The sequence below is a fragment of the Peromyscus californicus genome, unplaced genomic scaffold (genome assembly GCF_007827085.1).
Source record: "Peromyscus californicus insignis strain IS unplaced genomic scaffold, ASM782708v3 Scaffold_6__1_contigs__length_162567912, whole genome shotgun sequence".
NCBI classification, from domain to species: Eukaryota; Metazoa; Chordata; class Mammalia; order Rodentia; family Cricetidae; genus Peromyscus; species Peromyscus californicus.
Genome location: NW_026294584.1, coordinates 85175944 through 85202042, shown reverse-complemented (window position 1 = coordinate 85202042; position 26099 = coordinate 85175944). Strand labels below are relative to the sequence as shown.

Sequence of the window (26099 nt, the reverse complement as noted above, 5' to 3'; positions counted from 1 at the left end):
CCAAGCCTGATGACAAACCTGAGCTTGATCCTCAGAACCCAAATGTCAAAGAGACAACCAAGTCAAGCGTCCTCTGACCTCTAGAAACATAACATGTTACATGTGCAACTAGAAACATGCACACTCATATACAGATGAAAGTAATTAATTAACTAAGTGTAATAAAAGTTAAAAGAATTTATGGAAAGGAAAAGAAAAGACAGAAGAAATGGACACCAGTAGGGAGGTAAGAAAGCCCTCCAGAATCTAGAAAGAGCAGGAAACACTCTTGCCACAGCCTTCAACAGAAATACAATTTGTCATAATCATCACTTTAGCCCATAGACGCTTATGATGGACACCAGAGCTATAAAAAGATAAATCCCTCACAGTCAAGCAACAGAGTTTGTGTTAATGTGTTACAGAACAAATAGAAAGATAATACTGAGTTCTCCTTTGTATTATCGTATAAAAGTTTTTCATGCCAAAAGACATAAGAGATATTGAACACATCTTATTTTTGCAAATGTTTGCATCACTGTTTCAGCCACACTGGTTCTCAAACAGAAGGGGGAAGTGTGTAGGTCCAGGGCTGTGTGTGGTGCAGGCAGCTGGTGAGACTCTCAGAGGAGGTTTTTGTTGGAGGCTGAAGCACTGTGGGAGGAGTATCATAACCTTGCATACAGTAATAATCTGCCAGATCTTCAGCCTGGACACTGCTGATGGTGAGAGTGAACTCTGTCCCAGACCCACTGCCTGTGAATCGATCAGGGACTCCAGTGTCCCGAGTAGATGCTAAGTAGATGAGTAGTTTAGGAGATTGCCCTGGTTTCTGCTGGTACCAGTCCAAGTAGTGATTGGAGCCTGAAGTGAGACTCTGACTGGACTTGCAACTGATGGTGACCTTCTCTCCTGCTGATACAGCCAGGGAGGATGGAGACTGGGTCATCACGATATCTGCACAGGCACCTACAATCAGGAATATCAAAGATCATGCATAATAAAAAAAACTACAGAATTCAATACAGATGAAATTTCTCATTTAATGCCATATTGTCAGAATATTATTGCATAAAAAATATTATGCCCTAGCACACACTGTAAATTTTTGTATATAAAGAAGTGATTCTAAAAAGATTATAATACTTTAAAATTTCTCACCAGACACCCAGAGCAGCAGGGACATGAGAAACTGGGTCTGTAATTCCATCCTGCTCCACCTTCTGTATGATGCAGCTCATTTCTCACTGTAAAGGCCTGGTTTATAAATTCTGAGCAGCTGCACTGGACTGGAAGGGCTCATGCAAAGCAGTCAGCAAATACAAAAACAGGTGCCTGGGCAGTGTGCGTGAGAGTGGCTGCTGTCAATCACCAGGCAAATGTACCATCACAGAGAGCATGAGAAATCACTGAAAGATATTGGCTTACAGCTCTCCAACAGAAATCTACTAGGATCTCTAATAGAAGTCTTGGTTAAAATCCAAGACATATTAAAATCAGGTGACTTTTGCAGAAACATTAGGAGAGCTATCTCAGATTGACAGTCTCAGAGAAATGATACAACAACAAATTTGAAACATACAGTAAGAAAATGCACAATAAAAGAAAGGAAGGATGGAATGAAGAGAAGAGGAAAGAAACAAGGAGAGAAATAATGCTACTTATTTTCATTATCTCCCATCTCCTAAGCAACTCTTTTTTAATTAAATTTTTATTTATTTTACATACCAACCACAGTTTCCCCTCCCTACTCTCATCTTTTCCATCCCCCAAATCCTTTCTACCCCCTATCCACTCCTCAGAAAGGGTAAGGCCTCTCATGGAAGTCAACAAAGTATGGCATACCAAGTTGAGACAAGACAAAGCTCCTCTCCTCTGTATTAAGACTGAGCAAGACATCTAACCATAGGAAATAGGTTCCAAAAAGCAAACTCAAGGGCCAGGAACAGATCTTGGTCCCAATACTAGAAGCTGCAAACAGGCCAAGCTGTACAACTGATATCTATATGCAAGAGGGCTTAGGGCAGTCCCATGCAGGCTCCCTAGGTGTGGGTCTAGAGTCCGTGAGCTCCCATGACCTCAGGTCAGATGTCTCTGTGGTTTTTCCTGATATGATCTTGAATACCCTTCCTCATATAATCCCTCCTCCCTCTGTTCAACTAGACTCCCTGAGCTTGGTGCAGTGCTCAGCTGTAGATTTCTGCATCTGCTTCTATCAGTTCCTGGATGAGATTCTACAATGACAGGGTAGTCTCCAATATGATTCCAGGAAAGGCCAGTTTAGGCACCCTCTCCACTATTGCTAGGAGTCTTAGCTGAAGTCATCCTTGTGGATTCCTGGGAATTTTCCTGGCACCAGGTTTCTCCCTAACCCCATAATGGCCTTCTCTATCAGGATATCTCTTTCATTACTCTTTCCATTGTCCCACCCCCAACTTGACCATCCCAATCCCTAATGTTCCCATTCCCCATCCCCTCCCCTCTACCCACCCCCTTGCCCCAGTTTATCTAGAAGTTCTCATCTATTTCTCCTTCCCAGGGAAACCCATGCATCCCTCCTAGGGTCCTTCTTGTTACCTAGCTTCTCTGGGGCTATGGATTGTAGCCTGGTTATCCTTTGCTTTACATCTAATATCCACTTAGGAATGAGTATATATGGTTTTTATCTTTCTGGGTCTCAGTTACCTCACTCAGGATGATTTTTTCCTAGTTCCATCCATTTGCTGGAAATCTTCATGACATCATTGTCTTTTACCTCTGAATAATACTCCATTGTGTAAATGTACCACTTTTTTTTATCCATTCTTCAGTTGAGGGGAATCTAGGTTGTTTCCAGGTTCTGACTATTTTGAATAATGCTGCTATGAACATAGTTCAGCAAGTGTCTTTGTGATATGATTGAGCATCCTTTGGGTATATGCCCAAGACTGGCATAGGTGGGCTTGAGGTAGATTGAATTTCGAATTTCTGAGAAACCGTCATACTGATTTCCAAAGTGACTGTCAATTTCCACTCCCACAAGCAGTGGAGGAGTGTTCCCCTTGCTCCATATCCTCTCCACCAAAAGTGGTCATCAGTTTTTTATCTTATTTTGATCTTAGCCATTCTGATAGGTGTAAGGTAGTATCTCAGAGTCATTTTGATTTGTATTTCCCTGATAAGTAAGGATGTTGAGCAATTCATTAAATATCTTTGAGGTATTTGAGATTTCTCTGTTAAGAATTCTCTTTTTAGAACTGTACCACATTAGTTAATTGGATTATTTGGTATTTTGATGTCTAGTTTCTTGAATTCTTTATATATTTTAGAGATGAGATTTCTATCAGATGTGGGGTTGGTGAACATTGTTTCCCATTCTGTAGGCTGCCATTTTGTCTTATTGTCCATTTCCTTTGCCTTACAGAAGCTTTTCAATTTCAAGAGGTCCCATTTATTAATTGTCAATCTCAATATCTTTACTACTGGTTCAGGAAGTGAACCAATCAGTTCAAGGCTGCTTTCCACATTCTCTTCTTTCACATTCAGTGTAACTGGATTTATATTGACGTCTTTCATCCACAGGAAATTGAGTTTTATGCAGGGCTAATGATATTGACCTAATTTCTTTCCTCTACATGCTGCCATTCCATTGTACAAGCACCATTTGTTGAGGATGCTTTCTTTTTCCATTGTACAATTTTGGCTTCTCTGTCAAAAATCAAATGTTCATAGGTATGTGGATTAATGTCACGGTCTTCGATGCAATTCCATTGATCCATTTTCCTGTTTTTTATGCCAATACCATGCTGTTTTTTCTTTTATAATTTAATTTAATTTTACATATCAGCCATGGATTCCTCTGTCCTCTCCCTCCCTCCCCCCTGCTTACCCTCCAGCCCACCCCCCCATTCCCATCTCCTCCAGGGCAAAGAATCCCCAACCTGGTAGATTCAGTCCAGGCAGGTCCAGTGCCCTCCTCACAGGCTGTGCCAAGTGTCCCTGCCTAAGCCCCAGGTTCCAAACAGCCAGCTCATGCACTAAGGACAGGTCCTGGTCCCAATGCCTGGGTGCCTCCCAAACAGATCAAGCTAATCAACTGTCTCACTTATCCAGAGGGCCTAATCCCGTTGGGGGTACCTCAGCCATTGGTTAATAGTTCATGTGATTCCATTAGTTTGGCTATTTGTCCCTGTGTTTATCCAACCTTGGTCTCAACAATTCTCGTTCATACAATCCCTCTTCTTTCTCATCAGTTGGACTCCTGGAGCTCCACCTGGGGCCTGGCCGTGGATCTCTGCATCCAGTTCCCTCAGCCATTGGATGGGGTATCTAACACGACAATTAGGGTGTTTGGCCATCCTATCACCAGAGTAGGTCAGTTCGGGCTCTCTCTCAACCATTGCCAGTAGACTATTGTGGAGGTATCTTTGTGGATTTCAAGGGACCTCTCTAGCACTTTGCTTCTTCCTATTCTCATGTGGTCTTCATTTATCATGGTCCCTTGTTCTCCCTCTCTGTTCTTGATCCAGCTGGCATCTCCCAATCCCCCAAGCTCTCTTTCCCTCAAAACTTGCCCTTCATTACCCCCACTCACGTCCAGGTTGTTCATGTATATCTCATCCATTTCTCTGTCATTGGGTGATCCCTGTGTCTTTCTTATGGTCCTGTTTTTTAGGTAGCCTCCATGGAGTTGTGAGTAGCAGTCAAGTCATCTTTGTTTTACATCTAGTATCCTAATATGAGTGAGTACATACCATGTTTGTCTTTCTGAGTCTGGGTTACCTCACTCAGGTTGATTTTTTCTAGATCCATCCATTTGCCTGCAAACCTCATGATGTTATTGTTTTTCTCTGCTGAGTAGTATTCCATTGTGTATATGTACCACATTTTATTTATCCATTCTTCAGTTGAAGGGCATCTAGGTTGTTTTCAGGTTCTGGCTATTACAATCAGTGCTGCTATGAACATAGCTGAGCAAGTGCCCTTGTGGTTTGATTGAGCATTCCTTGGGTATATGTCCAAGAGTGGTATAGCTGTATCTTGGGGGAGATTGATTCCCAATTTTCTGAGAAAGCCCCATATTGATTTCCAAAGTGGTTGTACAAGCTTGCATTCCCCTCAGCAGTGGAGGAGAGTTCCCCTAGCTCCACATCCTCTCCATTATAAGGTGTCTTCAGTGTTTATGATCTTAGCCATTCTGACAGGTGTAAGATGGTATCTCAGAGTTGTTTTGATTTGCATTTCTCTGATGATTAGGGATGTTGAACAATTCCTTAAATGTCTTTCAGGCTTTTGAGTTTCCTCTGTTGAGAATTCTCTGTTTAGTTCTATAGCCCATTTCTTAATTGGACTTTTGGGCATTTTGATGTCTAATTTCTTGAGTTCCTTCTATATTCTGGATATCAGTCCTCTGTCAGATGTGGGGTTGGTGAAGACTTTTTCCCATTCTGTAGGCTGTCGCTTTGCCTTGTTGACTGTATCCTTTGATCTACAAAAGCTTCTCAGTTTCAAGAGGTCCCATTGATTGATTGTTTCTCTCAGTGTCTATGCTACTAGTGTTATATTTAGGGAGTGATCTCCTATGCCAGTGCATTCAAGACTACTTCCTACTTTCTCTTCTATAAGGTTCAGAGTAACTGGATTTATGTTGAGGTCTTTGATTCACTTGGACTTAAGTTTTGTTCACGGTGACAGATATGGATCTCTTTGCAGTCTTCTACATGTTGATATCCAGTTATGCCAGGACCATTTGTTGAAGATGTTTTCTTTTCTCCATTGTACACTTTTGGCTTCTTTGTCAAAAATTATATGTTCATAGGTGTGCGGATTAGTGTCAGGGTCTTCAATTTGATTCCTTTGGTCCACATGTCAATTTTTATGCCAGTATCAAGCTGTTTTTATTACTGTAGCTCTATAGTAGAGCTTGAAGTAAGGGATTGTGATGCCTCCAGAGGTTGTGTTATTGCACAAAATTCTTTTGTCTATCCTGGATTTTTTGTTTTTCCATATGAAGTTGAGTATTATTCTTTCCAGGTCTGTGAAGAGTTGTGTTAGTATTTTGATGGGGATTGCATTGAATCTGTAGATTGCTTTTGGTAAGATTGCCATTTTTACTATGTTAGTCCTGCCTATCCAATAGCATGGAAGATCTTTCCATTTTCTGACATCTTCAATTTCTTTTTTTCAGGGACTTAAAGTTCTTGTCATATAGGGCCTTCACTTGCTTGGTTACTGTTACCCCAAGATATTTTATATCTTTTCTGGCTATTGTAATGAGTGATGTATCTCTGATTTCCTTATCAGCCTGGTTGTCAATTGTATATAGGAGGGCTACTGATTTTTTTGATTTGACCTTGTATCCTGCTATGTTGCTGAAGGTGTTTATAAGGTGTATCAGTTCCTTGTTTGAATCTTTGGGGTCGCTCAAGTATACTATCATGTCATCTGCAAATAGGGAAAGCTTGACTTCTTCCTTTCCAATTTGTATCCCTTTAATCTCCTTATGTTGTCTTTTTGCTCTGGCTAGAACTTCAAGTACTATGTGGAATAAATATGGGGACACCAGACAGCCTTGCCTTGTTCCTGATTTCAGTGGAATTGCTTTAAGTTTCTCTCCATTTAATTTGATGTTGGCTGTTATCTTGCTGTAAATTGCCTTTATTATGTTTAGGTATGTTCCCTGTATTCCTGATCACTCCAAGACATTTATCATGAAGTGGTGTTGGATTTTGTCAAATGCCTTTTCTGCATTTAGTGAGATGATCATGTGGTTTTTTTCTTTGAGTTTGTTTATGTGGTGTATTACATTGATGGACTTTTGTATGTTGAACCACCCTTGCATCCCTGGGATGAAGCCTACTTGATCATGGTGGATAATTGTTTTGATGTGTTCTTGGAGCCTGTTTGCCAGTATTTTATTGAGTATTTTTGCATCAATGTTCATGAGGGAGATAGGTCTGTAGTTCTCTTTCTTGGTTGCATCTTTGTTTGGTTTAGAAATCAGGGTAATTGTAGCCTCACAGAAGGAGTTTGGTAATATTTCTTCTGTTTCAATTGTGTGAAACAATTTAGAGAGTATTGGTATTAACTCTTCTTTGAAGTTATGGTAGAATTCTGAGCTGAAACCATCTGGTCCTGGGTTTTTTTTGGTTGGGAGACTTTTAATGATTGATTCTATTTCCTTAGGTGTTATTGGACTATTTAAATAGTTTATCTGGTCTTGATTTAACTTAGGTATGTGGTACCTATCCAGAAAGTTATCCATTTCTTTTAGGTTTTCCAGTTTTGTCGAATAGAGGTTTTTGAAGTATGACCTGATGATTCTCTGGATTTCCTCAATGTCTGTTGTTATGTCCCCCTTTTCATTTCTGATTTTGTTGATTTGGATGCTTTCTCTCTGTCTTTTGGTTGGTTTGGATAAGGACTTGTCTATCTTGTTGATTTTCTCAAAGAACCAACTCTTTGTTTCATTAATTTTTTGTATTGTTCTCTTTGTTTCTATTTTATTGATTTCAGCTTTCACTTTGATAATATCCTGGCATCTATTCCTCTTGGGAGACTTTGCTTCTTCTTGTTCCAGAGCTTTCAGGTGTGTTCTTAAGTCACTAGTGTGAGATTTCTCCAACTTCTTTATGTGGGCATTTAGTGCTTTGAATTTCCCTCTTAGCGCTGCTTTCATAGTGTCCCATAAGTTTGGGTATGTGGTGTCTTCATTTTCGTTGATCTCTAGGAAGTCTTTAATTTCTTTCTTTATTTCTTCCTTAACCCATTGGTGATTCAGTTGAGCATTATTCAGTTTCCATGAGATTGTAGGTTTTCTGTAGTTTTTGTTGTTGTTGGAATCTAACTTTAAATCATGGTGGTCTCATAGAACACAGGAGGTTATTCCAATTGTTTTGTATCTGTTGAGAGTTGCTTTGTGGCCAAGTATGTGGTCAATTTTAGAGAAGGTTCCATGGGGTGCTGAGAAGAAGGTATATTCTTTTTTGTTAGGATGGAATGTTCTATAGATATAGATTAAGTCCATTTGAGTCATGACATCAGTTAAGTCCTTTATTTCTCTGTTAAGTTTCGATTTGGGAGATCTGTCCAGTGGTGAAAGTGGGGTGTTGAAGTCTCCCACTATTAATGTGTGGGGTTTTATATGTGATTTAAGCTTTAGTAATGTTTCTTTTACATATGTTGGTGCCCATGTGTTTGGGGCATAAATGTTCAGAATTGAGACTTCATCTTGGTGGATCTTTCCTGTGATGAGGATGTAATGCCCTTCTTGATCTCTTTTGATTGATTTTAGTTTGAAGTCTATTTTGTTGGATATCAGGATAGCTACACCTGCTTGCTTCTTAGGACCATTTGATTGGAAAGTCTTTTCTCATCCTTTTATTCTTAGGTAGTGTCTGTCTTTTAATTTGAGGTGTGTTTCTTGTATGCAGCAGAAGGATGGGTCCTGCTTTTGTATCCATTCTGTAAGCCTGTGTCATTTTATAGGTGAATTAAGTCCATTGATATTAAGGGATATTAATGAGCAGTGATTGTTCATTCCTGTTATTCTTTGGTGGGAGTGTGTGTACTTCTCTTCTTTCGGGTTTACTGCCATGGCCCTATCTATTGCCTGTGTTTTCGAGGATGTATCTGACTTCCTTAGGTTGGAATTTTCCTTCTATTGCTTTCTGTGGGGCTGGGTTTGTGGATAAATATTGTTTTACATCTGGCTTTGTCTTGGAATGCCTTGTTCACTCTGTCTATGATGATTGAAAGTTTTACTGGGTATATTAGTCTAGGTTGACATCCATGGTCTCTTAGTGTCTGCATTACATCTGTCCAGGTCCTTCTGACTTTCAAAGTCTCCATTGAGAAAATGGGTGTTATTTTGATGGGTTTGCCTTTTAAGTCACTTGGCCTTTTTCCTTTGCTGCTCTTAATAGTCTTTCTTTATTCTGTACATTTAGTTGTTTAATTATTATGTGGTGAGGGGACTTTTTTGGGGGGTCTAGTCTGTTTGTTGTTCTATAGGCTTCTTGTATCTTCATAGTCATTTCCTTCTTTAAGTTGGGAAAGTTTTCTTCTATGATCTTGTTGAATATATTTTCTGTGCCTCTGTGTTGGTATTCTTCTTCTTCCTCTATCCCTATTATTCATAGGTTTGATCTTTTCATGGTGTCCCAAATTTCTTGGAAATTTTGTGTCATGACTTTGTTAGGTTTAGTGTTTTCTTTGACTGGTGAATCTATTTCTTCTACCGTATCTTCAATGCCAGAGATCCTCTCTTCCATCTCTTGCATTCTGTTGGTTATACTTGCATCTGAAGTTCCTGTCTGTTTAGTCAGATTTTCTATTTCCAGCATTCCCTCTGTTTGTGTCTTCTTCATTTTTTATTTCCCTTTTCAGGTCTTGGACTGTTTCCTTCATCTCTTTCATTGCGTTTTCATGATTTTCTTTCAGGGATTTATTGTTTTCTTCTGCTTTATTTGTCCTTTCCTCTAGTTTTTTTTAGAGCATTCTTCCCATTTTTTGTTTGTCTTTTCCTCAATTTTGCTTTTGATTTCTTCTTTATAAGCCTCTAGCCTCTTCATGATGTTATTCATAAGGTTGCTTTCTTCTGCTACTTCCATTTTGTGATGTTCAGGTCTAGCTGTTGTAAGAGGGCTAGGTTCTGTTGATGCTGTATTGCTCTTCCTTTTGTTGTATGTACTTCTGCCTTAATGTTTGCCCATCTCCTTGTGGATTCATTCTTAGTCTTATCAGTCAGTGCTCTTGGTCCAGACAGAGCTGACAGATTCAGGAAGCCTCTCTCTGGTCCCGATTGAAGCTCTGGCCAGATGGGAGCTGGGAGCTGTTCTCTGAATCTCAGGCAATTGCTGGTGTCTTGGGCAGATGGGTATGGGGGCAGGGCATGGAGATTGCAGGGTCTGCTGGGGGTCTTGGAGCAGGGGAACCTTCCCGGTGTTGGTGAGGGTGGGGTTCCTGCATGATGGCCAGATCCTGGGGCCAAGTTGGGCAGGTCTTCCCCGGAATGGCTGGTGCCCAGTGATGGGACCTAGGGGCAGGCCTCTCTGGGTATGAGCCCAGGCACTCACCTCTTGTCCAGATGGGAGCTCCGGGGGCGGGATGGGAGTTGTGGGCTCCCAACTCTATTTTAGTACCTCTATTTATGAGGCCAAATGCCCTCACTAACTTATCTTAGCTTCTGATAAACTCTCTGCTTGCGCAAAATCCCCACCTCAGCTAACAGCTTACCATAGCTTCTATTAAACTGCTTTATTGTGCAAACCTCCCCCTGCAGCTGATAATCAAGATAATAGGATGTGTGTTTTGCCTTTAAAAGCCCCTTAGTCTAATACTCAGGGCTACACTTACATCCTGATATCCAAGTGGAATAAACATTTTCAATTGGCTAAACTGTGTCTGAGTGGTCATCTCTGGGGGCCTCCCCATAACAAAAGTGTTTTGACTGGTAGTCAATATGACTCAAGGGCCTTTAAAAATGTGAAGAAAGGGGCTAGAGAGATGGCTCATCCATTAGGAACACTGGCTGCTCTTTCTGAGGATCTAGGTTTAGTTCTCAGTACCTATATGGCAGCTAACAATCATCTGTAATTCCAGTTCCTGGAGATCCAATATCCTCTTATGGTCTCTGTGAGCTTTGAAAAATATAGTGTACAGACAAAGGCAAAACTCAATATACATATATAAAATAAAATTGAAATGAAAAAATACAAAAGAGTGTTAAGAAAACTCACCAAAAAGCTGATTTGAGGTCCCACTTGAAGAGGAAAACTACAGGCAATCAATGGTTGATGAGAGTGACAAAATCTATTTTATTTCTGGAAGAGTCCCTCTGATAGGTTATCCAATCCCAAGTGGTCAATCCTAAACACATGTACTTATCATTAATACTAATTGGAGTCTATAAGATGCATATGCATGTATGTTTGTACATGTATGTGTTCATGCCTTAACAATAATAAGGAAGAAGAGGTCATGAATTTGAGAGTTCAGGGACACAGGAAGAGCTGGATGTGGAAAAGGAAGATGAGAAAATGGTATAACTACAGTACTTGTCCTAGATAACTCTGGTTGGGTAGGCTTTCACAGCATCTCTATATCTGCCCCTATGTCTTTGGTTACTGATTCCAGTGGTCAGAGTGCTATCCCTCAGCCTAGGGAGATTCAGTAGTCCTTCTTTGAAAGAAAATCTCCATCACTTGTAAGGTAAGAGAGAGCCTATCCTACAATGATAGAAATTAAAATTTGCCCCAGTACAAGCACTACCCCCAGCAGACCATCACAGCAGACTTCCTCCTGCTATGCTTTGACCAGTGTTGATGGGGACCCCTATCTGATTCTGAGTGTATCTGGGAAAGAATTCGCCCTCATTGTGGACATGGTGCTTAAAGATTTTTTTCAGTTTGTCATTGCCATTATAACCTGAAGAGCTGTCCTTTGGTGGTTAAGTGAACCACTCACAATAAGTTCCTAAAAGGGCAAAGCCACAGGCTTAGTTGTATCATCTTCCCTAGACACAGGAAAGAAACAACAGAGAGTAGTCGTAAGTGGACAGTGAGTATGCAGCTTAATGGGACTGAGCACAGACTGCCTGGTGCTTTATTGTGTCCCCTTACTATTGTCTATGATCTTAAAAAAATTTTTTTTTTGAAGACAGGAGCAATTAGATCAAACAAAGCAGAAAAGGGGAAAGACTTTTTCTCTCCCCCACATCTTCCTCTCCCAAACTCCCTCTGGACATTGAGACATCTCCTTGTCTCTGTCTCACAGTTCTATTGTTTCTTGTCATCTTATCTCATCACTCTATGAGAGATCTAGATACTTGTAGGCAATGCCAGTGTAAGTGATAGGTTAGTAAAGAAACCACTGAAATAGTCTCTTCATGATTTTTGGAAGGTTTTATTGTAGATAAGAGAGAAAACATCCAGAGTCATCAGAATGAGTCTACAGCAGAGAGAAAAAGAAGCAGACTGGACATGGTCAGGGCTACCGCTTAGGAGCAGACAGAAGCAGGAGAATAATAGAATAGCAAGGGAAAAAATAGAGAGTAGTGCTGTGGGATGTTCTGTATGGCAAATGTGTTGCTCTGATTGGTTAGTAAATAAAACAATGATTGGCCAGTAGTCAGGCAGGAGGACGTATAGGCAGGACAAGGAGGAGAATAAAGCTGGGAAGTGGAAGGCTGAGTCAGAGACACTGCCAGCCGCCACAATGACAAACAGCATGTGAAGATGCTGGTAAACCATGAGCTACGTGGCAAGGTATAGATTTATAGAAATGGATTAATTTAAGATATAAGAACAGTTAGCAAGAAGCCTGCCATGGCCATACAGTTTGTAAGCAATATAAGTCTCTGTGTTTACTTGGTTGGGTCTGAGCAGCTGTGGGACTGGCAGGTGAGAGAGATTTGTCCTGACTGTGGGCCAGGCAGGAAAACTCTAGCTACAGAATAGTGATTCAGGGGGAAAGAAAAACCTTGATATTATAAAGAGAGCAGGGATCTGGGATGAAAGAACACTGTGAACTCTAACAGTATGGAAGCTTGCATATTGGGGAATGTGAAAAGAGCTGGGATGCAAGCTTGGGTTTTTTTCTTAGGTATGGGGTGTTTACCCACCAACCCTACAGTTCCCCCAAGTTTTCTTGAGTGCAAGCAGCAGGAAATATTAGATAGAAGAATTTATATTGCAGAGAATAAACAGATAGAAAATAAAGGATAGCCTCAAGAGGGCCTGGAACCTTTTCCAAGGGGCTCCTGACTGTCTCTGCCCCAGGGTATTTATAGAGATGCCAAGGGGTGGTGCAAAAGACCTCCCCCAAGCACAGCCAAGTGCAGACCATCTCAAGACACCTGCACTCAGGCCCATGGTCCTAATCATCCTCCTCTATGCGGACCTTCTGAGTAAAGCCATGAGGAACCTGAAAACGGGCTCCAACAGGTCCCCCTTTCTTAATATATAAAAAATAACTCATTATTAAGAGTTAACAACAATCTCTGTAGCTGTTACACCTCCCAGGATGGGAGTAGAGGATAATAAATATGGCATTTCTCTTTTGGATTAGGTCCAAGGTGACTACAGCAGTCTTTAGCTGCATCATGCTCTTTCTAAACCAAAAACTTAATGCAATTGCAAACTTAAAGAATCCCTTAGCTTCATCATTACCATTAGCAGGTTAACATAAATATTGCTATACACAGTCACAATTCTCCCAATCTTAAAGCAAACTCTTAACAGAACCATTTGAATTAACATAAAGGGTGCTATATATAGTTAACAATTTTCTCAGTCTTACAACTTTAAGTCTTAATCATTTAAATTTTCTTGCTAACAGAACATAGGAAAAACTTCTGATGTATTCACATCAAACTTAAATATTTCCTTAACTCCACAAAACCAGGGTGCATTAATATCAATAGGTTAAACATAATTTCTGCAAACATAATTCCACCTTAATTCACTCATAACTCCTTTTCTTTATAATTTTTTAAACAAAATCTCAAACCTAGTTAGAGGAACCCAAACTTACACAATTCCTATAAACCCATATTGAAAATGCAGTAGTCTTAATTAACCATTAACACTTTGAAAACTTAGCAAAACATCCAAAAGCAGTTTCTTTTTCTTTTTATTTTGCAATACAATTCAGTTCTACATATCAGTCACGGATTCCCTTGTTCTCCCCCCTCCCACCCCCCTCACCTTCCCCCCAGCCCGCCCCCCATTCCCATCTCCTCCAGGGCAAAGCCTTCCCCACAGACTGAGATCAACCTGGTAGACTCAGTCCAGGTAGGTCCAGTCCCCTCCTCCCAGGCCGAGCCAAGCGATCCTGCATAGGCCCCAGGTTTCAAACAGCCAACTCATGCAATGAGCACAGGACCCGGTCCCACTACCTGGATGCCTCCCAAACAGATCAAGCCAATCAACTGTCTCACCCATTCAGAGGGCCTGATCCAGTTGGGGACTCCTCAGCCATTGGTTCATAGTTCATGTGTTTCCATTCGTTTGGCTATTTGTCCCTGTGCTTTATCCAACCTTGGTCTCAACAATTCTTGCTCATATAAACCCTCCTCATTCTCACTAATTGGACTCCCAGAGATCCACCCGGGGCCTAGTCATGGATCTCTGCATCCAGATCCCTCAGTAGTTGGATGAGATTTCTAGCACGACAATTAGGGTGTTTGGCCATCCCATCACCAGAGTAGGTCAGTTTGGGCTGTCTCTCGACCATTGCCAGCAGTCTGTTGTGGGGGTATCTTTGTGGATTTCTGTGGGCCTCTCTAGCACTTTGCTTCTTCCTATTCTCATGTGGTCTTCATTTACCATGGTCTCCTATTCCTTGTTCTCCCTCTCTGTTGTTGATCCAGCTGGGATCTCCCGCAAAAGCAGTTTCTTAATAAAACTCTTTACACTTTAAAAGTAGTCTCTTAGTATACCCCATTTGCATTTCTTACTAACATAACATTAATCCACTCAAACATTTTTTTAAATTAAATAGACTAATGAATATTAACTCTTCCTTTTCTTTATAATTTTTAAAGCAAAATCTCAAGCCTAGTTAGAAAACCCAAACTTTTCTGTTTAAACAGTTCCATTTGTAACACAAAAGCAGTTCCATAAGTAATTCCATTTTTACATAAACTGTTCCACAAAACAATTGCATTTTTAACACAGAACAATTCATGAATCACCAGCATATATGCATACACAAAACTGCATCTTGAGTCAAGGTAGAAACAATAAATTTCATTTAAACAGTTCCATTTTTAACTCAATTCCAGAAAGCAGTTCCTAGGTCATTACTATAAGTAAACTCAAAATTGTCCCATTGCAATGTAATCACTATTGTTCATTTCATTTCTTAAGTCCCAAAATTCAAATAATAAAATTCTGGTATGAGCCTTCCAAATATGAAGAAATCCATAACCAAAATCTTTCTGCAGTTTTATCTCATTTTAAGTTTAAAAAGTTCAAACAAGAAATAAATTCTGGTATCTGGCTTTCACTTCCAAATATGAAGAGATGTTTTACAACCAAAACTTTTTGCAGTTAACAATTTTAGTTCAAACAAGCATCTCTGCAACTTTTAGTATCAAGCCAGAGACGTTTTTAGGTACAGTAGTATTCTAAACCGCACCGTTTTTTGATGTTAGCTCAGGTTTTTCTGTGTTGTGTTGATTTTCCACGGATTTCAGCAGCGGATGCCTTGTTGTGCTGGTTCTGGCGTCCGCCATTCTTAGCAGCTTCTGGAGCTTTTGAAACTATTCAGACTGCCTACTTTGCAGTCTACTAGGACACTACCTTCTGTGTCTCAGGTTGTTTCACTATATACATTAAGCATAGATTCACACTCAATATTTATATTTTTTCACAAACTCACATATAACATGTGCTTAAGCATAAACTCACACTCAATATTTACACATTTTTACAAATTCACACATAACACATTAACATCTACTTATTTATACTCTTTAAGGAAACTATAGAACTACTTTAGCAAATATATTTCTTATTACTTCTTATATACTTCTTATCTTATTTAAACTTACATTTACACCTAGCATCTTTACTCCTTACAAGCTTATTACTACCTGTCTTAAGACTACCTTAGATACTTCTTACAAGCTTATATTCTTAAAGGAACTCTATAGATCTATTTTACAAACTTATATAGGGCTACTATTAGCATATATTTAACTTAGCAAACACCTAAAGATATCTTAACACAGATCTAACAAGACAGAATTTCTACAAACTCACATATCTTATTTTCATCTTTTTCTACTTCTTACTCTTAATTATCATCACTATCTCCATTAGAAAGATTCTCTTAGCTAGACAGGAAGTACATACATCATTTCTAAAGTTTAGAAGTTTATAGTCAGCTTTGTTATACAACACTGGGATTTAGTGAGTGTTGTCGTTATAGAATTGTGTTACTTGTTGCTAGGGGACTGTAACATTATCGGGACCGAGCCACACCCCAAAGGTGCTGAGTTCTCTCAGCCTTTCTTGGACCTGCAGAGATGCACTGTCAGTGGTAAACAGTTTTTAACTAGAGGCTGTCCCTTCACCCAAATTCATAATAGCTCCCCTAAGTGCTTCAATTCAGACAAACGTTTCTATTACAGCAGTACTCTTGGTTTGCTCTACCAAAAACTTCACTTCACGCTGAGGGTGAAATTACCGTATTTAGCTGCTGTAAAGCTCTTCGCCAAATACTGTACAGCTATTAGGTGATATAAAGTATTTTTCGAAAGGAGCTAGTAAAGCCAAAAGCTGCACAGCTCCAAGCTCTATTTCTTCACGGTTTGCATTAACCAGTGACAAAACCTCAGAAACACTAATTGAGCCACTTTCATTCTGGTTCCTTTATAGGAAAGTCATTGGAGCTGACCCTTCCTTAGTTCCTTACCAGATGCTCCAGTAACAACCCAGCTTCATTCTCCTCTTGTGAAAAAACACAAACATGTCCTCAACCCCATATTAAAACAGGATCAGGGCCCTTCCATAATTCCAAGTAGGGATCTTTCCATTTCACTTGAGCAAAAGTCGCTTGGGTGCCACTTTGCCAAAATCTATCTGCAGCAGATTGTTCATAGACATCCATATTCAAAAAGTTCAGAACAAAAAGAGCATGATTTAATGCATTATGTGGTGATTGAGGGTAAATTTCTTCCTTTTTTATTTTTATTTTTTGAAGTTGTATTTTAAGACTGCTATGAGTCCTTTCTACAATACCTTGTCCCTGAGGATTATAAGGAATACCTGTTTTATGTACAATTTCCCATTGGGTACAACATTGTTGAAACACCTTACTACTATACCCAGAACCATTATCAGTTTTAATAATTTTTGGTATACCCATATATGAAAAACACTTCAAGCAGTGCATAATTTCATGTTTTGTAGCTTCCCCAGGTTGTACACTGTTATGCCCAGATCATGACCCCAAAGAAACCACCAAAGACCATAGGTGTCCAGAATGCAACAGCAAAGTTTATTCTGTAGATACAAAGTTTATTCTAGACAGGGAACTCATTCCTACACCCAATACAGTGAGGCAGGGAGGAGTTGCTCTTTCTTTATGTGTGGCCAGCTTTTTAAAGGCAAAAACCACACGTCCTTCAGGGGGGTTTGGGGGAGGGTTGCCATGGGTGCAACTCGGATTGGTTTATTTTTATCTCTGTTCTCTTTTAATTGGGTGAGGGTATGTAACCTTTGAATTTACTGGTTGGGGGTTACAATTATCACTTTGGGGGCAGTCCAGCACAAGTCCCAGGCTTTGACCTTGAGCCGCCATGGGGGCTGGCTGGCCAAGCACGTACTGACTGTGGGGGCCGGCTCAGTGGTCTAGGCTCTGTCCTTGACTCATGCACATAACTCTAAGTTGGTGAGGGGTCCCAGACAGTAAACATCTGGCTGAACTTTGAGCAGTCAGAGTACATGCAGAAAGGGAGCTACTGCAAGGACTATGTCTTTTGTCCACGGCCGTCCCAGAGACTGCTTGCTCAGTCTCAGGAAACTGAAATTGAGGCCTGATCTCTGAGAGAAGACTGAGCAGCCTGTTATGGCATCTGCTTGGTCCTTTCATGCACTAGCCATTAAAAATCCTGAATAAGTGTCAATGGTCATAAGTACATATCTTAATTTGCCAAATTCTGCAATATGCATAACATCCATTTACCATAAATGATTGGGAAGAAGACCTCGAGGGTTTACCCCTAAGTGAGAGACAGGAAAATATTTTGGACATACCCCACATCATTTAACTATTTGACGAGCTGCTTCAGTAAACTTGAATTGCTTTCTTAAGCTCATGCTATTTTGATGATGAAGAGCATGCGACTGTTGATTCATTTCCACTTGGGATAATGCTACTATCTTTGTTAACTTATCAGCCATTGCATTACCCTCAGCTAAAGGACCAGGAAGATTGGAGTGAGCTCTAATATGGCCCACAAAGCATGGCAGCTTTCTTTTGTGAATAGCGTCTTGAATTTGTTGAAACATTTTGACTTGATTGTTGTTAGTTCCAATATTTTCACCCAAACTGTTACTATTCAAAGGAGTCAAGAACATAGATGTTCTTTCATGAAACATATCCTTCATTAGCTTACTTTGAGAAAAAGTATTTTCAGGATTTAGTATTTTCACTTCGTTGATTTAACTCCTGATGTTATCATTATTAGCAGCTGTAATATTTAGCATTGATTTCTTATAAGGAATTTTCAGGTGAAGCAACTATTTTTTTAAGACAGTTTTTCTGACATTTCCAGTCTATAAAGCAGTCATTTCTTTTTATGAATGCCTGTTTCTTATCCCCTTAATTATATCTGCAAAGGAATCACTCATTGCAGGCTGTTTGTTCAAGAGGTAAAGAATTTTTAATTTCACGTAAGTTTCTTTATATCTAAGACAACGTTCAGTGTGTAAACTGCTTACCCTTGTTTTAAGGATTTTAAAGTGGCTTGTTTGCTCTTATAGGTAGCTTTTTATCTGATCTGAGTTCTCAAGAGGTAAGATTAAGCTTTCTAGCATTGCTTTGAGAAGAAACTTCATTCTGAGCTGAAAAGTTTTTGGACAGTATCACCATCTTTAGCTGAAATACTACATTTCCCAGGATGCATTTCTCTTATGTCAGTCCTTTGTTGCAAGCTAGCTTTTGGACTTCATTTCCCATAGTTCTTTTCGGGTCTGAGAGTCAACTGGTTCTCTTTTACCAGACTTGTTTACAAATTTTTGCCCGGGAGGTTTGAACAAAGTTTTTTGCTTTTGCAACGGGAGATTTGAACAAGCATTTTACATTTTCAGCTATGGCACATTGGGAGATTTCTGGTCTCTCCTCAGCTGGCTTTAACAGGTGCTTCTCCTTCGTTAGACACTGGCCCCCAAATCAGAACCACACCTGCCTCTTTAGCACACATTGAGGCTGGCATTTCTGACAGCAACTTTCCTTGGGGCTTGTGCTTGCCTTAGTCAATGAAATCAGTGAAAAACAAATATTTACAACAGAGCTTTTCCATAGCTCCTTCAAAGATTTTCTCCCACTGATTTTATTTCTCATATTGCTTGCCCCCCTCCCCCCATGCAGAGCTTCAGGTATCTGTCTGTGGCTCTGTACCTCTGCTAGCTGCCTTTGGAGGTAGGGGCTTTCTTCCCCTCAATCTGCCTCAAACTCTTAGCAGCTTTCACAGATCATGCATTTTCTGGGGAGGAATCTGTCCCTTCTGTTTCTTCAGAGTCTCCCGGACAATACATAGTTTGGTCTCAGTTTATCCCCTCTACCCCAAAAACAGTTTCCTATACTACAGTGGCGGCTTTCCCTGCTACTGAAATTAGGGGCTTTTTGTCTGTATCTGATTTCGTGGTCTGTGTGGTTTGCATACAGACCAAAAATCTAACAAGGGAGGTTTTAGCCGTTTCTAAACTCCCATTAGGACAGGTGTTTTGCCGTATCAGGCCTTCACCTGGCCCAGTCCCACAGTGGGTTGCATTTGCTTGTCTGGGTGCTCAAGGACAGAGCTTATGCCAGAGGCAATCACCCCTCAGGGCTACACTCCCTCATCTCAGGGAGTCAGTTAAAACAAAGCTTTTCTCAAAGAGATGTTTTCTCTGACAGAAAAGAAAGCTTTACTCCTAGATAGTTCTGTTCTGCCCTGGCTGGGCTCTTTCCCCAGACAGCATTCTGACTCAGCAGCACAACTGCTTCAGACACAGTTCAGCTTTACTGTTTTCCCAGAAAGCTCTTTACTCTGAAAGGAAAGCTTTTCTCAGATTTCTTTTTGTAGCTGTGGACCTATCAACCCAGGACTTGTAGGAAAGTGGACAACTGTGCCATTCCCACTGGCTTTAGTTTTGTTTGTTCATTAGCAATCTTCCCCTGGGTCCTTCACCTTCCAGCATCAGATCTGTGCTCCAGGAAGTTTGCAACTGCAGGAACCCTAGTATATCCCTGAAATGCACTCCAACTCAGAGACGCTGGCCAGTCGCCTCTGGGTTTTTGGTCAGAAGCGAGGATACAGTGCTAACAGAGTTTGCATTGCTTCAAGGGATCTTTGCGTTAGGAAGATTAGGAGCACCTTTTCATATCTCACTCAGAAAACCCTTGATGCCTCAGCTCAACTGTAACTGAAAGCTTGGCTTTTTTGCTTTTCTCAGGTAAAATTTCCTGCCCTTTTGGGCTCTCTGTAGCTCTTTACCCACACTCTCCCAAGCGTTTCCCTCAGGGGACTCTGACCCACTGTCTTTTACTAGCTTGAAGAGACAGAGCTTAGAAGTAGTTTTTAAGAACTTGTCCCTGCCTCCTGCATTGCAGGGAGGATTTTTAAAGTTTGAAAGAGAACTTAGAGAGGTATTGCTGTCTTAAGAGGTTTGTTATTTTCCCTTAGAGCTAATCACAGGTGATTCCCATCCTAATATCTTCAGGTGATTCTAATTTTTGTCCTTTTCACAAAGTTAAAGGCTTTAGTTTTTAAGTTTAAGAGCTTTTGGGAAAGATTAAGGCTTTTAAGAGATTTTTTCCCCCAGAATTTTTCAAGAAAAACTTTTTAGTTTAAGAGAAAGATTTTTTTCCCAAGAGAGAAAGTATGGTGATATTTTATTTGTATTAAAATGTTATTTTTATGTTAATAAATAAAGTTGCCTGGGGGTCAGAGCTATTAGCAAGTCATAGGAAAGCAGGGCAGTGGTGGCGTACTCTTGTAATTCCAGCACTTGGTAGGCAGAGCTGGGTAAGTCTCTGTGTGTTCAGGGATACAGCCATTATTGGATACACATGCCTTTAATCTCAATACCAATCATGGAAAACCTGGAGGCCTATACAGACAGGCCATGAGGAGGCGGTCATGTGGTTGGGTTTACAACCAATGAGAAGGCAGGACAGGAACTCTATATAAAGACTTTAACACAGGGGTAGCTCTGGTTCGGAGAGGTAGGACCACCGCAGGAGGAAGGGTAAGGTTTTAGCTCTTAGCTCTGACCTCTTGGCTTTCTTCTTTGCATTGGTTCTGTGTTTCTTATTTAATAAGAAGGTTGGATACATCTACAAGAAAAACTAACTTTTCCCAAAATTTCTGAACTTTAAGCTTTTTGGCTTTTTACACCCACATTTTTGCCTCAGGGAGAAAACACTTTCTCCTGCTGCTTGTACTTAGCATTTCAGCTGTCCCCTGGTCAAAAGCTTCCATAGGAAACTTTTTCTTCCTCATAAGCTCAAAGAAGAGCTTTTTTATTACCCGTAAAGCTCCAAGAAAGGTTTTTTTCCCAGTTTGCATGCATAGCCCCCCAAATTAGAAAATTGAAGAGTTTTTCTGTCTAGTTGCCTTACTTATTTTTTCTTCACGATCTTACACTTCTAAGTTTTTCCTACACTATATTATTATGCTATACCTTATACTTATTTTTCACAGAAAGAAATTGAGAAAGGGATAGAAGATAGAAAATTTTGACAGAAGAGAATTTCGCTGCAGCATCGGACATCCTTCCAGTCCGCTTTCCTTTTCTCTCGAGGATAAAACCCCTGCCTCTCAATAATATATATAAAATATATATTTTCCATAACACCAGCATGCCTTTCCAGTGGCAGGGCTGACTCAGCACTTTCGCCAAAAACTCTGTAATAAAACTATTATTTTCCTTTTTCTTTAGCCCTATTGCTTTGTCTTTAGTCCCTGTTCATTTGTCTTTAGTTCCCCCTTTTTTTGTCTTTAGTCCCCTTTTTTTAGTCCCTTTTTTTCTTTAGTCCCCCTTTTTTCTTTAGTTCCCCTTTTTTCTTTACTTCCCCCCTTTTCTTTCTTTTTTTCTTTAGTCCCTGTTCATGGCATCATTCTGTGGGACCTTTACCCACCAACCCCACAGTTCCCCAGAATTTTCTTTAGTGCAAGCAGTAGGAAATATTAGATAGAAGGATTTATATTGTGGAGAATAAACAGATAGAAAATAAAGGATAGTGTAGATGTAACCAACCTTCTTATTAAATAAGAAACACAGAACCAATGCAAAGAAGAAAGCCAAGAGGTCAGAGCTAAGAGCTAAAACCTTACCCTTCCACCTGCGGTGGTCCTACCTCTCCGAACCAGAGCTACCCCTGTGTTAAAGTCTTTATATAGAGTTCCTGTTCTGCCTTCTCATTGGTTGTAAACCCAACCACATGACTGCCTCCTCACGGCCTGTCTGTATAGGCCTCCAGGTTTTCCACGATTGGTATTGATTAAAGGCATGTGTATCCAATAATGGCTGTATCCCTGAACACACAGAGACTTACCCAGCTCTGCCTACCAAGTGCTGGAATTACAAGAGTACACCACCACTGCCCTGCTTTCCTATGGCTTGCTAATAGCTCTGACCCCCAGGCAACTTTATTTATTAACATAAAAATAACATTTTAATACAAATAAAATATCACCATAGGATAGCCTTGAGAGGGCCTGGAACCTTTTCCAAGGGGCCCCCAACTGTCTCTGCCCCAGGGTATTTATAGAGATGCCAAGGGGTGGAGCAAAAGACCTCCCCCCAGCACAGCCAAGTGCAGATCATCTCAGATACCTGCACTTAGGCCTCTGGTCCTAATCATCCTCCTCTATGTGAACCTGTTGGGTTAAGCCATGAGGAATCTGAAAACAGGCTCCCACACTTTGGTAGGATTTCTATTACCGTGAAGAGATACCATGACCACAAAAATTCTTACAAAGGAAAACACTTAATTGGGGTGGCTTACAGTTCAGAAGTCCAGCCCATTATCATCTTGGTGGTACATAAAAGCATGCAAGCAGACATGGTCCTGGAGAAGTAGCTGAGAGTCCTACATCTTGCAGGCAATAGGAAGTGATCTGAGACACTGGGTGGTATCTTGAGCATTTCAGAAGTTCCCAAAGAGTGCAGGCTTTTTTCTAACTACCAGAAATGCTTCTATAGTCCAACTTGAGCTGAGCCTAGATTCAGTTTTAGACCTAACAGCCAATAATAATAAATACAAATTACTTCACTGGAAAAATGTTAACCAAAGATATTTATTGTGGTGTGTGTGTGTTTGTATGTGTGTGTTTGTATGTGTGTGTTTGTGTGTGTGTGTGTGTGTGTGTGTGTGTGTGTGTGTGTGTGTGTGTGTGTTTTAGAGGACAACCTGTAAGATTTAGTTATTTCTTTCCACCAGGTGTGTGTGTGTGTGTGTGTGGGGGGTGTCTGGGACTCAACTCAGGTCAACAGTCTTTGCTTTGAAGTCCTTTCCTGGTACTGGTGGAACAATCTTGCCATCCTGACCTACTATTTCTTTTTCTTTCAGATTTTTTCTTATATTGTGTCTGTGTGAATGTGTTGGGGGGTATGGGTATATGCATGAATGAGTGCCCATAGCCATCAGAAGAGGGCATCAAATCCCAAGGAGCTGGGGTTACAGAAGGTTTTGAGCTAACTGATGTGGATGCTGGGAACTAAACCAGTGACTTCTGCTACAGCAGGAAGCAGTAGGCCCTCTGATCTACCATTTATTAAAGTACTTTTTTTTTTTAGATTGAATCAATCTTTGTCCCTAGAACAGTGGTAGAATTAATGAAAGTTTTTTTTATCCATCAGTTAAACTAAGAAGAGCTTTGAGTAGTTAAGACTGTCAGTTATGGTCTTTTGGATACAGGTTTACCATTTCACCCTAGGGTTTTTCTCTTTCAATTATTTTTATTTGTTTTCTCTCACTAACAGCTTGCTGTAGTTACTTTGAAACATGAGGCTATGCTGCAGCTATTTTTTGTGCTTTGTTTCCAATGTCTCTACCTCCAGCTCCACGCCAAAATTCAGTCTTTAGTAACAGATTTAGTGACTGATCTTTTAGTCTTTATCAAATATTTATTGTTTTAACACTTTGGTTATTGTGGTCAAAGTTTTCCTGACTATTCTTTCTTTCTTTGTCCTTTGTGTGTATGTGTATAAGATATGAGTTAGTGTGCATTTGACATGGATATCAGAGGGCAACCTCAGGCACTGGTCCTCAAGTTACCCCTTGTTTCAGGCAGGGTCTCTCATCTGTTGCCACTGAGTGCTTCTGGAGATCCCTTTGTCTCTGCTTCCCACCTTTGGGTGTGAGTGCTGGAATTATAGATGCTGGAAGCACTTCATTTGTCTATATGTGAGTGCCAAGTATTCAAACTTGGCTCACCAATCTTGAAGAAACTGCATTTACTCACTCATCCATCTACGAATCCAGCCTTTTTTTCCTTTTTAAAATTTTATTCATTTATTTTTGTTTTTATGGGGGGTCATTTTCTTCTTTCTTTTGACTAAGGCTCATTATAGACCTCTTTATATAGGCCAAGCTATACTGGAAGTGCCCTTAGAGCCCATAATTTCTTTGAACCGGAAAATTTATTTTTCCTACTCCTGAGTCCTGGGATTAGACATGATTGACCATGTCCAGCTCCTTTCTGCTTTCTGGTTATTCTAACTGGCAAGTGACAACCACAGTCATAGAATGTTCATTCACCATACACTTGTTGCCCTATGATGGGGTACTTTGGGCTTCTACATTCACTACAAATGGTTCTATAAAGCTTCATAATATTGTTTTTATAGCATTAGACTCAGTATGAATGCACATTGTATACCTTTTAAGTTTATAATTCTAGGTATTCATATGAAATTGTGTTTTATTAATTTTCCATGTTCACAACAAGTTAACACAAACTCAGTGATGTAAGAAACATTTATACTCATAAGTGGGTCAAGGAGTGACTGGTTTTTCTCCTTTAGCTCACATGACTGAGTCCAAAAATAGACCCCTAAATTAGTCAGAGAGACAAAGGACCACAAATGGAAAATCTCTCTGTTACTACAACCTGGGAACACAAATAGAAACATCCCATGGGTAGAACCATGCCCTGAGAAGACCTGAAAACCAGACTTCTTTTCCTAGACTGCTAACAAAGATCCAAGGGGGCCTTTGTCCTTAATGGGAGCTCCTTCAGTGATATTGTCTCCCTGCCCCCCCTCCCCAGTTTATAAGACAATTGGAGTTACTTTTCTCATTCTGTGTTTAGAAAAAGTTAAGATCTTCACTATGAGGAGATGGACAGAAGTGATTATAAACACCTTCTGGACCAACTAAGGGGAGTCATAAAATTCCAAAAGACAAGCCCCTTCCCTGAGACTATTATCCTATGAAACTAATACTCTTCTAGCAAGGAGGCCATTTTCCAGCTTCAGGTATTTATTAACTGAACTAGGGCCCAATCATTGAGGCAGCTGGTCAGACCTAAACATAGAGGACACATAAGGGTGGAACACAGGCAGGAAGAATCCCAAGTTTGGTGCAGGTGGGAACAGCTACTCCTGCTGATTTGATCCCACTCTATCATGAGTGCTTACTGACATGCACAGAGGACTTCAAAGGTCAGAGGACATTACAGACACAAATTGGAATGATAGGACATCAAGGATACCTTCTTTTCTTTTCAGGTGGTCGATGAGCCCTCATCAGCTTATAATTCTATGGCCTGCTGAGACACTGAAACTTCTTGTATTCTCAATCCCTGAGGAAGAAACACTTTCTCCAGCAAGAACACACCTCCTAATAGTTCCACTCCCTATGGGCCAGGCATTCAATCACATGAGTCTATGGGGGGCATTCCTACTAAAACTACCTCACATGCCACTCCTGCCCTCTTAGGGTTATCGTTTAATGCTGATCTTTGTGGTTCATAGGTGTAATAGCTTGGTACAGCCTTTGGATGCTTACATAGTGCCTTCTGGTTATCATAAAAGATCTTCCTCCTGAGGAGTCATCCAGCCTGTATCCACCTCTGAGATCTGTCTAAAGTGCATGGTGTCTGAATTGCAATATCGTCTGTGAAATTTTTAGTGCAAACTCGGGCATAGGGGTGTCTAAAGTAGTTACAGATGACAAGCATTCATTAATAACAAAATATAAGAAAATTTGTTTTAAAGTCATTTTCTTATCATATAATTTTACTATTTATTAAAGATTAAAACAAATCTGCATGTTAGTGACATTGGTGTGCTTGCTTACTTTTACAAAAGAAGTCAGTCTCCTCTGAATAATTAATTTCATATAATGCAGCACAATTTCAACGTATTTCAGAGTTCATAGATATTGTGATTTCATAACAATCAATGCTGAGATTTCCA

General features: G+C 40.2%; 1 gene segment (V, D, J or C); it reads right to left on the bottom strand.

Moving 5' to 3' along the window:
• Window positions 1-538: 538 nt before the first annotated feature.
• Window positions 539-1189, bottom strand: LOC128099654 (immunoglobulin kappa variable 4-1-like). The segment is given in 2 exon segments: window positions 539-948; window positions 1141-1189. Coding segments are annotated over 2 exon segments (459 nt in total).
• Between the last annotated feature and the right edge of the window lie 24910 nt (window positions 1190-26099).